The following is a 14,031-nucleotide window of genomic DNA, read 5'->3' as shown; positions in this document are numbered from 1 at the left end:
TATTTTATTCTTTTGCCTTTTAGTAATTTATTATTTTTCCTTTTATCTCCATCAGGCTTAGATAGAGTAGGCTGGACGGTGGATCAGCGGCTGGATGAAGAGCAGGTGTACAATGGAGATACTGACAACAGCCCTCTGACTGAGAGCCCACAGCAAGAAGCAGAAAAAACAAAAGAATCCGGTGCCAGCTTTCAATCCTCTAAAATCATCCATCCACTTAGTAAAGAGAAAGTGGCACAGCTGAATGCCTCCCATGCTGCTCACCGAGACGACTTGGCCCTGCTGCATCGGCTGAGTCCTCACACTCTAGATGAGCGGAGGCCTCGGTCATTGGCTGTGCCCTGGATGACTACTGCATCCAGCCTCCAACAGAAGCCACCTAGCCCCGTCATGACCATGTCACCCCAGGCTGCTTACATGTCCAAAATTATTCCAAATGCTGTGCTGCCACCCTCCATTGATGTGGTGGAAATCAGCCGTAATCGCAGCTGCAGCAGTGTCCGCACAGTCAGTAAGAGCAGCCTGCTGCTGTCAAGTCCAGCTCCCTCCCGTGCTTCTTCCAGAGCCTCATCATCCAGAACCACATCCTCCAACATCACCTCTGCCTCCCGCTACATTGGTCAAAATCTGTCTGATGCCTCCTGTTGGAGCACGTCAGGATCTTCAGACACCTTGGTATCTGACTCTTCAACCATCTCTACAAGGAGCGCCCCTAGACGCAACACGTCTCGTGATGTTACTTCTGCCAAGGATGAAAAGGTTGATAACAATTTTGCAAATGGCATGCTCAACCCCAGGGTCATGATTAAAGGGGAGCAGAAAGATGGGCAGTTTGTGCGTAGCCTCTCTGTCATGAAGTCCAAAAGAGCTCCACCTCCGCCAAGCAGATCCTATTCCCTGCACAGTAAGATGAAACGAAGATCCCAGGATTTGGCGGAGGTTGAGGTAGAACCAGCAGTCATGAGTAAAGAAGAGGAGACCAAGAACTCTGGATCATCCAGATGTTTAGATAGTCCTGGTTATCATGGGGATACAAGCTCTCTTGATGACTCCACAGGCTCTGCATCATTCACTTTTCAAAAATCTCAGCTTCAGGCCCCAAAGATAGAAAAGTCAGAAAAAAAAGCAGTGACGGATCGCAAAGAAGCTTCAGGAGAAAAGCAGAAACAGCCCATTGGATTATTGTCTCCGTCCAGTGGTTACTCCAGCCAAGATGGAACATCCCCGAAAGAGCCTCCCAGCACATCGCCAAAGCACAAGAAGGGTTTTCTAACAAAGCTTCAGAGGTTATTCACTGGATCTACCGCTGCTAGTTTGCCTTCATCTCTGCCCACCCACCCAGAGGTTGCTAAGAATGATAAATCTACCTTGGAACCTAAACACGACACAGTCAGCACCAGCCCATCGGTTCAGACCCTGAGAGAACTCTTTAACATCCCTCCCCCACCCAAAGTCCATGCCCCGCCACCTCCTCCCCCTGAGGTATGGGCTCACAGTAAACGTACATTTGAGTTACTTCTGGGACCCCCTGCTCCTGACAACATCTATGCCATCATAAAGAAAAATCCAAAGGACAGGAGACAGCAGAGACAGTCTCTCTGTGTGTCTAGAGAAGGATCTGTGAAAAGCGTTGCGTTAGAAAGAAAGCACAAGAATGCAGCGCTAACAGTGGAGCCTGTAAATGAATCGCTAGAGTCAAAGAAAGTTCAAGAAAATGGGATCGTAAATGTAGATGTCCGCAAAGAGAACACTGAAAGATTTTCTCAGAATCAGGATGTAAAATGCAACAGTAAGGAAGAGAAAGTGAGAGGATGTGATATTTTAAATCAGATGTTGTCGAAGGCTGTAGGTAAACATGAGGAAAGGCTAGCAGTAATAAGAGAGCAAAAATATCAGAAAATCCCCTGTCAAGCTACTGAGATGTCAAACAGTGATTCATTAACAATTTCTTCCTCAATGGTGGATGGCCCCCTCCAATCCACCAACATACAGACCATTGAAACTTCCGCATCAGTACAAGTTGTTTCACCTGAATCGGCCTGGCCTCCCCCTCCTCCACCGATGGCTCAGGTTAGCATCACTGGAACCGATGGACTAGATTTTCCACTTCCGCCTCCCCCATTCTTTGGTGAGGAGGGTCTAAATTTATCTTTTCAGGGGTCCAAAAATGTTCCAATTTCTTCCATGAATTTATTATCTGAAGCTTCGTTGACTAAACAAGAAGTGAAAGAACCTTTGAAGTTGACATCATCATGTATCCCACCACCCCCACCTTATACAGCCCCTTCCTTACCAACCATTGAGACTAAAACAAGCTCTCTCCAAACAAAAGAGTCTTCAGTATCTACTTTACCAGTTGAAGAAGCACCTCAGACCACTGAAAAGGCAGCCCCTCTAACCAACCAGGCTGCACCTGAGCGTATTCCACCTCCACCACCCCTACCAACACAGCTCCAACCTGCAAAGCAGAAGATGGATCTTCCAAACAAGAACATCCAACCAGTACCTGATACCCAAGATTTACCAAACAGTATTTTAATCCCCCAGAGTATTCCACCCCCTCCCCCGTCAGATTCCCAACTCAAACCGTCTACTAATGATACAGGAAGTGATGAGGCACCAATTTTACCACCATCTGAGTTCAGAAATGTTCCTTCACAGAATGACGCAGAAGAACTTGCTTCTACTCATCCTATTAGCATTCCTTTGCCTCCACCTTTGCCAGCACAAGTTCCCGCAAGCAATAACCATCCTCTCAGCATAGAAAGCCAGCAGCAAGCAACAGCCAGAGACTCAGATATAAATAGGGAGCAAACTACTGTTATCACCCCCTCGCTCTTGAAAATGGTCAAGCTTCGTTCTGTTAACAACAGCCCCGAACCCGCTGACACTCAAGAGCAGGCCTCTTCCAAAGGTGTCCAAGAGGAACCCCCTTCCATTGTAACGTCATCGCTTCTACAGATAGTCCAGCTTCGTTCTGTAAACAACAGTCCTGAACCCCCAGAATTAGCCGGGAGTGTTAAAGAGGAACCAACACCATCTTTTCTCCAGAAGGTGAAGTTACGCTCCATCAACAACAGCCCAGAGCCAGCTGAAGCCATCAAGGATGGAAACGAGGAACTGGTGTCCAATTCTACTTCACCATCAGAACAGACAGTCAAGCTGCAGGCTATCAACAAAAGCCCTGAACCATCTGAATCTCAAGAGACTGTTTTTTCTAAAGGTGTCCATGAGGAACCCCCTTCTGTTTCAACATCATCACTTCTGCAGATGGTGAAGCTTCACTCAGTGAACAGCAGCCCTGAACCCCCTGATGTTACCACAGGTGTAAAAGAGGAGGCAACACCATCTTTTCTCCAGGAGGTAAAGCTACGGTCCATCAACAACAGCCCTGAACCAGAGGAAACAGTCAAGGATGCAAACGAAGAATCAGTGTCCAACGGTACATCTAGTGTGCAGAAGGTCCAACCTGTTTCCATTAATGGCTCCGTATCACTTGAATCTCAAGAGCAACCAAAACCTGAGGCCCCGGTGAACAAACAGTTGTCAGACAAAGAGCTTCCAACCTCATCTTCCAACAGCGAGGCTCCTCAGAAGCCCGTCCGAAAATCTTTAATCATGACCTGTCCCACATCCACGTCACCACCTGCCACAATCACTTCACAACAAACTCTGACTCAGTCTCAACCTGTTGTAGTTCCATCCACAACTTCACCATCCGTTGTCTCTCCAATAAAAAAGTCCCCTCCTGCCACAACGTCCTCTGGCTCAATGAACCTGCAAGAGGCTATCCGCCTCAGGACAGCTGCTAGATCAAAACAGGGTCCTGCTTCTCGCCTCTCACCTTTGTCCCCCCTAGACTTTAGATCACCGACCAGCACAGCAAGCTTTATCTTCTCCAAAAGCAGCAAGATGGGAGTAGTGGAGAAAAAGGACAAGAAAAATGTAAAAAATTTTGATTTTTCTCTGAAAAAGGTGGAGAGTGAAGGAGAGTCAAAGATGGAAAGAAAAGTGCCACCACCTGTTGCTAAGAAACCAAAAACAAAGGGTAAAGAGGAAGATACCAATGATGCTGTGGAGCAAACTGCAGGTCAGGAAGCACAGCAAGATGGCCTCAAAGGTAGGACCAATATGAATTAATAGAAGAGTTTTTCAGTATTCCACACCAGTGGGAAGAACAGATTTGAACAAAATTAACATTATACTTAAATGTTTTTTAATTGAACAGTTTTTACTTTGCACAGATCTATGCTGCTTTAACTGCTAATAAGCAAATAAGCTGTTTTATGCCACAGTCACATGTAACGCGATTTCAGCAGCAAAAATGCGCCTGATGTTTAATTTTTGATGCTCGTACACATTAAGGTTCAATGCGTCTCAACAGCATCTTCGTCCAGTAAAGTGTGTATAGATGTGTCCGATGCATCTAATGCTCCTGTGTTCAATGGCAGAGAGCGGCTTTGCTATAATTGCTTTAAATATTATTTCGCTGTCAGACTAGTATTAAAAAACCCCAAGCTGTGCACTGTCCCTGGAAAATCTCCAGCAACAGCTGCCTCTGGCCCGGTCACCTCTTGGGGGTTTTCCGCTACTGTTCATGGCGGCTGGAAGGAGATTTTAGCGGTTTTCATGTACATAATCCAAACTGCACGCACCAAAATAATTAAAGCAAACATATTTTGGCGGCAGGTTTCAAAATGTTTTGTCAATTTAGGCGTTAATTACTGTTTCACAGGAGGGTTCACAGCAATCTGCATTAGCAGTGCTGTCTGTCTCCCTGCCAGCTCCCAGATCAGCTTCTCTGATTGGTTGATGTGGCGCGTTAAACACCAAAAGTTACATTTTTTAAGCTCCAGCAGCTCCTGCTTGTGAAGCACGTCACTGCGTCAGAAGCTTACGAGCCGTTGCTTCAGATGCGTCAAGATGCGCTGCTCCTGCTGCTCAAAACGCGGTGCAGGACCTTTTGATTTGCCTTGATACACGTCAACCAATTGCATTTAAACCAGCTGCTTTTGCTGCTTCAATTGTGTGCATTAGCATTATACTCATAGCCGTGCACAATACCAATCTAATCCTCTCTACTCTTCAAACTGCAGATGCCACTGATGAAATCAACGGGACAGCAGGTACTGTTCAGGGTGGGACATAATCAGCATGATTGCCAAGCCTGAAGGAGACCTTGGAAGGACTAAATACCAAATACCAGTGACTTTTTGTTAATGCCATTGTTTGTGAAATGACTGGATTTGAACTGATCAGAACCCTGTATTCAGAATCTATGCATTAGGACATAGTTTGAGTTTCATGTTAATGGTGTGGGTCTTAATTTTCATAAAAACTGATTTAGCCTTTTTGTGAAAGCAAACGTGTATCTTCTTACCAGAGGGTCTTCTGTGCTTTACTGTTTAATATGGAGGTAATGTGCTGCCCTCTAGCATCTACAAGTAATTACATCAATACGTCCTGCTGAATCAGAGCTTCTGTCTTTGCTTGTATCAATGGGATCTTTGGGAGCTGCTTTGTGTTTGTTTATATATATAAAACATTTTATTTAACATATCTAATAATTATGGATGTGTTTCAAAGAGTTCTGTATATTTCCCAAAAGATATTTCATAGCAATTATATTTGTTTAAAAAATATATTAAGTTATTTCTGTTGTTTCATTGGGTTTCCCCAGAGAAGATTTCACTCAGTGCAAAGTTTGCCTACACTTTGTGGAAAGGAATGATCACTCATATCATAAATCCAACATTGTTAAATTATGCAAGATCAAGAAAATATATGCATATAAAGCAATGCAAGTCATTTGAAGCCAATTTCCTGCTGCTTTTAGTTGCTGATGGGGGCAATGCCTTTCCCTCGCAGTTCCAACTTCATTTTGTTGAATCATAAAGATTCATGTTGGTTTTAGTGACTGTAACAGAGGATATAATCATTCATAAAGCAAAATTAAACACTTGTGACCAAATCATTGTTTCCTGCAATTTTTATGGCTTTGTCACATATCGGAATGCTAATGCATTTTAGCAACCAGCCTTAAACAATGTGAAAATGTATTTTTTCTCTAAGCGTAATAACTAGTTGTGCCACCCCTTGTAACTTATATCAAACAGTACCAACTCATTGCTTATTTACAGTAAAAGGTCTTTTACATCATTCTGATACAATCTTAAAGAATTTTGAGCATAAAGAGCCTGTTTAAGGACCTGCCATTGCATCTCTATCAGATTCTAGTCCAGACTTACACTATGTTATAGACTTTATTTTTGAGTTGGTCATTGTCCTGTTGCATAATCCTTGTACTATTAAGTTTTAGTTGAAAAACTGAAGCACACATTCATCTTCAGGATGTTTTGGTTGAGAAAAGCAGTTCTGCTGATGGAGTTCTGATTGGCCCACCCCACCTGGAAAGGTTAACTGTTCAGTTTTTTTAATTTTTGCATACAAAAGATTTTGCTTAACTGCCTTTTATTTTATTTTTTTATGTCGATTAGCAAACTTCACGTTAGGTTATGTTATGTTGGTTCTCATGCAAAAATATTACAACTGTTTGATCTGAAACGACCCCATAAAAAAATCTCCAAGGTTGGAACTATGACAGCAATGTTTTCTTTCTTTAGTCTTTATTTTGAAATTAAAGTCAAAACTTTAGTTCAGATATAGCCTTAATAATTCTGGAAAATATATTGACAAAAACACATGATATTCCTAAACAGAAGTGTACAGTCAAAAATAATTATAGCTGATTAGCTACAACTTGATCAGAATATTTTCTTGTAGTTTAATCACCCTAGAAAAACTTCTCTAAATGATAAATTCACTCAGAAAAATTGGACTTCATTTATTATACACAAGTGAGTCTTCGAGCAATCCTTAAATGGGTGGATCATGTTTAGCTCCATGTGAAATACCACGTTTCCTCCTGTTCGCTTTGTCCTTGCATCTTTGACTTCATTCTCCAGTCACCCCCCTCTCGACATCCAGGTTTCTTTATTTTTTCTTCCTTGGGGTGGTGGGGTTTTAGTCTCCCCTCTAAGCCAACTCCTGCAAATCCATCCTCCAGTTGTCCTCTTGGATGAGGCAAATAATCTTTCTTATGGTGTTCAGGAATTGTCAGCTCTTTAGGGATTTCATCCTTGCTTGCTCCACCTCTTTCTTGATTCTCTAACAAAACATCCCCATATGCTGTGACACCCTCTGTAAACTCTTTTAAATTTGATAAGCTGGACTCCATCCACTGGTCTTCCAAGACCCTCCTACTATGGGCCAACTCCAGTTCTGGTTTTGTTATGGATCCATGGATGGTTTCACTTTCTTCAAGCCTTTCATTATCGTTTTCATCCTCCTCATCATCATAATCATCATCCTTTTCAAAAACCACATCCTCACAAATTTGCTGATTATCATTTAGGTCTTTATAAGGTAGTACGCCGTCTTCCCTTGTCCTGCCGACAGCAGATTGGCTTTTTTTCTGGGACCCATTCTCCGATGTGTGTGGCTGATCCGAGACCACTAAGGGTCTACTCATGGCGAAACCTTTGAAATTAACGACAGAGTGTCACTTTAGGGTTTTAAGTTTACTTAAAATTTAGGGCATACAATACAGCAAACTAGATTTTGAAGGATGGTTGATTGACTGATTATCACTCAGCTTTTATGCAGGGACCTTGGACTGTTTGGGGTGATGACCCAAAGCAATATTTATTTAAGATGTAGTTAAACCATTTTCTTAATTTCTTTACCTACCAGTCCTGGCAAAAGTCAAATTTTAATTTTCTCCATTGTTAATGCTCAGATTTTATTTTAAACTAAACTATTAATGGTGTGTAAACAGAGAAGGAATGTAACTAATCAGAGTTTCAGAAGTAGGTAAAATGTCTGAACTGACAGACCTTCCAATAATGCTGTCTGGGGTTCAGAGCGTCTGCATGTTGACTCACAGCATTCACATATAGAGTCCTGACCAGTAAGGGCTCTCCACCTGTAATCAAATAGAACAGTTCATCTGCAAACAATAAATATATGAAGTCCCCCTTTTTCTTTTTTGTTAGAACTCATCTTTGCTCACCTGTGGTCTTGGTAGGTGCAGGATTTATGAGCAGGTCCTGGACCCTCTGATGTGACTGATAACTTACAATGGATGCTGACCTATGAATGAAACAAAATTATCTCTCTTACTGATGTACTTAAAGCTGGAGCTGTGCCATCATTATTTGCCATCTAAACCTTAGTGTCAGGGTCTGCTGTGAACTGGAAGGTCCTCAAGGAGAATCTCAGGGTCGTATCTGTCCGGGAAATGAACCGAGAGGATCCAGGTTCAAATCTGCTGTCCAGCATACAGCTGTAAGTTTAAATGAAACAAAAAAAGTTAGATCAAATATTCAACCCCAAAAAACCTAACATGTCTTTCCTGAATACATACCCAAAGTTGTCTATAAAGGTATATTTAAGGGAGGATCTGGAGCCACTGGACGGTGCTGCATAGCAGCTGTTGATGTATAACTTTAATCCGGGAGGTAAGTGAGGTGCAGAGACTTGGATATTCACAATTTGTCCGAGCAGGTAGACCTGAGACTGTTCTGCTGTTTTCCATGAATCTATAAGCCATTTAAAACAGGAGAAATGTACAGAATTCATGTCACCAAATAGCTTGTATGAAGTTACAAATGAATAAATGTTTTTTTTTTCTGGAGTTACTGATGCTGAATTATTTTCTAGTAAATAAGCACAAAACTGCTCAAAGCTTTAGATAGAATAAAGACAGTGATACATTATCATCACTTTCATGGTAAATAATTATTTTTAGTTCCACTCAATTTAAAATAAATGCTAAAGAATTTGGATAACTTTATTTGTCCTTTGGGTAAATGGAAAAATATTTAAACCATATACAAGCTGCAGAAGGGGCCTCTATTCCTGTTGTGAACTTTTGGTGAGCATGCACTGACTTTCTAGTAGTTTGCAATGAATGAAGTGATGGAAGAACAAGGATCCTCCTTTTATTAAAAAAAAACTAACTGAAAAAAATTCAAATGATTTAATAGACTGGAATGCTCTTAGTGTACAGATGCATGCATACCGGTAATTTAGAATACTGTACAAAGTTAATAAGCGTCAGATCCGCTGATTTTAAGAAACACAACGCAACTGTAAAGTTTAAGCTTCACCAAGCAGAGAAAAAAATAAAAATGAATCATCTACGCTCCACAGACGAGTTATTTATTGGAGATTTTGTTTCGAGTTCAAAATAAACTGCATCAGGATTAAAAGACTTTTGATAAAAATTGGATTTGTTTTGGAGCTTTCCAAGGTTACAATCATAACTAGACCAAGTTGGTATACGGCCCTGAGCAGAATTTGATGTAGAGTACCTCCTGTTAAAAACAATTGCACCGCTAAGAGCATTTAAATTTAGATTTATTGGAATCTGGGAGCAGTTGTAAATTTTAATTCGGTGATCTTAAATCAAAGAGGGATAAATAGTTTTCACATAGCCAGACCTATTTGGGCACAAACACATATCAGATTGTAGCTGGTAACAAACTATGGTTATGGTTTGCACTTTTGAAAGGGTACAAAAAATAAATCTAATTAAACTATTTCTTTCATTCTTAAAGTCTAAACAATAAAAAAATATTTCACTTCTCAGTTGAAACCATCAGTTAAAAATGTATTATTTTTATTCTCTGAGACCCTGTGTCTCTTATATGCAAACTTTGCATTTTTGATTCTGACACAGCACCATCTAGTGGTGGCGTGACAATATTACACTCATTTGAGTGAAAAGATGGCAGGGATCATAGTAAAAAGCTTAACAACTGTCATAAGAAAATGGCATGGGTAAAAATAAAAATTATATTTCATGCTGGTAACTTCATAAGGCATGCAAATTTGAGATTTTACCACTGATGCCTCTGTAAAGATAAAGAAAACAATTGAGGAAATTTGGGCTATATTTTCTTATTGACTGTGCCATGTGGTTGGACAGACCTGAGAATATTTAGAGTATATAAATGTAAATGGTTATTGTAAGTAGTATTTCGTCACATAATAAAATTTTATAACTGTAAATATGTAAAAAATAATTAACAAGTGTTGAAAGTACAAGATTTTTCAACCAAATAACATAATATCTTACAAGCTGCATCATACATTAGCCACCATACTGGGGTATAGATTTTTATCTAAATCTAGGGTTTATTTATTTATTTTTTTTTCCATTACAGGGAAAACTCCATTTTCTAAAGCAGAACAACTGTTTATGGTATTTTTAGACAACTCTGAGGTTGGAGATTTATCAGGTGGGTAAGAGAATTATTCAATTGTGGATGAACATTTTACAGATATGGATCTCTTACAGAGAAGAGCTCTCTGCGCAAAGTATTCTGGGATATATCTGCCTCTTCTGAGCCCTTTTTCTCTTACGACCCTTGGCCATTTTCAAAGAACCGCAGTGAGAAAGGTGAGCTTCAATGATTGCCTGAAACCGTAGCTTACCACAGATATATGCCTAAAAGTGCACATGGGAAGAAAAAGATAGCTAACGACAAGCATGTAGGACGGCCTTACGTTACATTTCACCAGAATGATTGACAGTTAGGAGGACCACTCATTTAGACGATCCACCCGGAAATGAAAGATTGTCCTCTAGAACTTAAAAAGGTTTGGCGAACACAAAAAAACAAAAAAAAAACAATAAAAAACAAAAACCATCTTATGTAATGAGAAAGCCTCACACATTGAAGAGTAAATTAATAGGCCTGCAGACTTTTCAACTATTTAGATGTTCCCCTTTTAAAGAACATTCTACTATACCCATCCTTGCATACACCAGATGGATACGTGTGATTTATTCTGAAATCTAAACGGTATTTTCAGGAGTTTGAGAATTCACAAACTGGGGTAATTTTTGTGAGTTTGAGAATTCACAAACATTGGCCACCCCTACCATATTTTTTCACCCTCTAATACAGTTTCATATATATATATATATATATATATATATATATATATATATATATATATATATATATATATATATATATATATAAACTGTAACTGGAGCGTGTAACAAAAGTAATTTCCCTCTGGGATTATAAAGTATTTCTGATTCTGATTTAGACAGCACTGATGTTTAAATATATGCATCTGTTTGTAATCCAAAAGGCTGTAGGAAAGTATAGTTTTTCTGTATTTAGAAAATATGGATGTTGTGCTCGTTCCTGATGGAACAGTATAGATGGACCCTGAGGTTCTGGCGCCGATCCACTTTTGACCACCCCTCACTTTACTTTGTTTTTTGACTGGCCACCCCTATTAAATTTTCTGGCTACGCCTCTGTTCACAAATCTCCCCACAATTCATCATGCTTGCAAGGAAACAGTATATCGAAGGAAAAGAAAGGGGTTCTGAATTATTTACCATCCATTATGTTGATTTGGAACTCCATGGATCGTCCCTTCAGTTTTTTAAGCAGAATAACGGTTTGCCATGTGGGCTGAATGGCCAGCAGGTAGACAGAATGGTCTCTGCAGGATAAGGAATATTAAAAGTCATTTCCCCTTTCATACAAACTGCACGCTATAAAATGACTAAAAGCAGATCTAACCTCGGATAATGACATTCAATGTTGACATCCATCTGGTGCGCTCTGCTTGGGAACCGTTTTGGAGACGGTTCATAGTGGAGCACATATTTATAGACCAGATAACCGGGCGGTAGCTGTGCGTAAGACGGATGAAAATGGATATTTCATAAATAACAGTTGTCACACAAGTATATAGTCTTACCTCCTGCACCCCTTCACAGGCCGTCAGGGCATAGGTGAAGAGCAGATCACCTTGCGGCCTGAGAACCCCGTTGCTTCTGCAGTTCCTACCCAGCGTCAGCTCCTGATCATCTGCGCCTAATCCGTAGAAAGCTGGGTTTACGCGCACAACAAAATCGGATGGGGAGCAGGTGACCGAGACGTAGGACTGAATGCTGGGTTCTAAGTTTACTGGAATTACAGTGGGAGACCCCAGCATGGTGGGATGGACTGACCTCCACCTGTGCTGTGATGCAGGGTTTGTGCTTCTGGAGATTCTCTGGTTTGATCTTCTATCCTCTGCTGTAAACGCTTTAATGGCTTTTAACTCTTTTCTGTTTGTAGTAAATAACCTTTTATATGGGTACGCTGTGGAGACAGGCGATGAAATAGAAATAAATAAAATAATAAAAAATTGCCACTTTGTTTTCATCGCAACAGATCGTTTGTCGCGCAATGAAGCGCTTCAGTCACGGCTGCAGAGAGTTATGGGATAAATTAAACTTCCGGTTGAATTTAAGGAGGGATCTGGGCTTTAAAAAAATAAAAAACTAACATGATGTTTTTCATTTACTGGACTTAATAGTTCTCTTTTCAGAATAGGGAAACATGACACAGGGACTTGTAATCACTGTAATCAGTGGAACATGTATTAATGGAATATAATAGGTATTGCCAGCAATTAAAGTTAACACTAAATAGAGAAAAAAATGGATTTTCAATGATAAACCTTCTAGGAAATACATTTAATTCTGCTTGAAAACAGTTAATTAGATTTTTTAAAAACACTGGATTATTTAATCGTATTTAAATAAAGAATATAAGTGTGTATATGCATGTGAATATTCACTCATATTAATTTTTATGTGAGTTTTTTTTTTTTATAGATATTGATTGATAGATAATAAGCAGATTCGTTCATATCATTGAGGTATTAATTAATAACTTCCCTGTGACATCATCGATAACCTCACTCCAGTCTGGTAGGTGGCGGTAAATGCACCTTAAGTTGGTTGCCATCCGCCAATAAAAAAAAAAAACATAATAATAAGAAGAAGATGTTTTTCATCATTCAGAATCAATTTGTTAGGATTATTTTAATTGATGATGTGTGAGACCGTTAACCTAATAATGGGCTACCTACCTGCACTGATCTCTAAATAAATATATAGAGATCAGTGGTTGTGTGTGAGAACTAATGTTTCACATGTAGGCCACTTTATCTAATTAGTACAGTTCTTCTGTCAGTCAGCACTGTAACCAGGATTATTGCAATACCGAGGTCAATTATTGCCATAAATCTTACCTAAAAAACATCCTAATATGGTGACTTTTTAAAACATATTTGGAAACGTGAGTAAAGAGTTAAATCACAAGCCCATCAAGGAGGTAAATATGAACATGTTTATTATAACAATTCCAAAACTCACAAAATTAGAGTATTTGAGTGAGTGAGTATGAGTGAGTGGTATTATTATTATTATAATCATCATTATACTATATTATTATTTTTGCTGTTATTAATATTGAATTATTATAACTACTATTATTATTGTCACCATCATCACCATGCATGTGCATGGCCCACTAAATGAATCAAATGACATGCAATATTTGGCTTTATTTTTTTCCCTAACTAATGAGAATGTATGCTGATTTTCACACCGATCAAAGTCAGAACAATTTTCATCATATAGTTTGACAATTCTTTGAATAAAAAAAAACAAACAAAACAAAACAAGAAAAAAAAACACCATGAAAATACAGAGGACATGACTTCGGTGTTCTCAATGCTGGCTGCTGTCAGTATAAAAAGACATCTTTATCATGTCCGTGGCAATGGTGTGGGAATGCAGTGAGAACAGTGGCTTTGATCTACATACATACAATATAGTGTAATATTTTGATAAAGCTGAAGACATGGATGTCTTCTCATTTTCAAAGGTGTATGATGTGATGATGTGGCATAGGAATTGGAGTTGCATAAAATGCTTCTTTAACTGTGATTCGGTAAGCGTTGTCTTCTGTAACCCTAAGCAACATCTCTGGTCTGAGTATGATTACATTTCTATTAAAATCTGTTGTCATGTCTCATGGTTATTTAATATACATAGCCTACAATATTAACTGTTATTCAAATGAATGTGTCCCCTAGGAAAGAATTGGGGAAAGAAAGCTTAAAGGTGTAAACACAGAGCTTCTCTTTACAAACTTCAACCTGC

The 14,031-nt window shown here is 39.5% G+C and overlaps 2 protein-coding genes across 2 annotated transcripts in view; one reads left to right on the top strand and one right to left on the bottom strand.

Moving 5' to 3' along the window:
- Positions 1-5,971, top strand: part of LOC119789546 (uncharacterized protein KIAA1522 homolog) — a 40,345-nt gene extending 34,374 nt beyond the window's left edge. Inside the window, exons 7-8 of the mRNA XM_038294470.1 lie at positions 56-4,120; positions 5,097-5,971. Of these exons, the coding sequence (XP_038150398.1) occupies positions 56-4,120; positions 5,097-5,149 (4,118 nt within the window). The 3' untranslated portion in view covers positions 5,150-5,971. The remainder of the gene's footprint in view (positions 1-55; positions 4,121-5,096) is intronic.
- Positions 5,972-6,621: 650 nt separating this feature from the next.
- On the bottom strand, positions 6,622-12,336 carry LOC119789547 (zona pellucida sperm-binding protein 3-like). Its single transcript, XM_038294471.1, has 8 exons — positions 11,793-12,336; positions 11,612-11,724; positions 11,425-11,531; positions 8,426-8,600; positions 8,230-8,344; positions 8,072-8,151; positions 7,896-7,984; positions 6,622-7,539 (listed from the first exon to the last, which is right to left on the bottom strand). Exons 1-8 carry the CDS (start codon positions 12,240-12,242, stop codon positions 6,896-6,898), a joined length of 1,773 nt encoding a protein of 590 aa, XP_038150399.1. The 5' UTR covers positions 12,243-12,336; the 3' UTR covers positions 6,622-6,895.
- Positions 12,337-14,031: the final 1,695 nt, after the last annotated feature.

Source organism: Cyprinodon tularosa, unplaced genomic scaffold (genome assembly GCF_016077235.1).
Source record: "Cyprinodon tularosa strain WSP-4 unplaced genomic scaffold, ASM1607723v1 ctg340, whole genome shotgun sequence".
In the NCBI taxonomy this organism is placed as follows: Eukaryota; Metazoa; Chordata; class Actinopteri; order Cyprinodontiformes; family Cyprinodontidae; genus Cyprinodon; species Cyprinodon tularosa.
The sequence above is the reverse complement of the archived record's forward strand: the minus strand, read 5'-3'. Positions and strand labels throughout refer to the sequence as shown.

Bases quoted from the DNA above. Each gene is read 5' to 3' on its own strand.
- LOC119789547 (XM_038294471.1), bottom strand. From the start codon at position 12,242: ATGAAAACAAAGTGGCAATTTTTTATTATTTTATTTATTTCTATTTCA. The intron at 8,152-8,229 runs GTTTAGATGGCA...TTTCATTCATAG, and splicing joins CAGCAGACCCTGACACTAAG to GTCAGCATCCATTGTAAGTT. The intron at 7,540-7,895 runs GTCTGTCAGTTC...TTAATTTCAAAG, and splicing joins CCAGACAGCATTATTGGAAG to GTTTCGCCATGAGTAGACCC.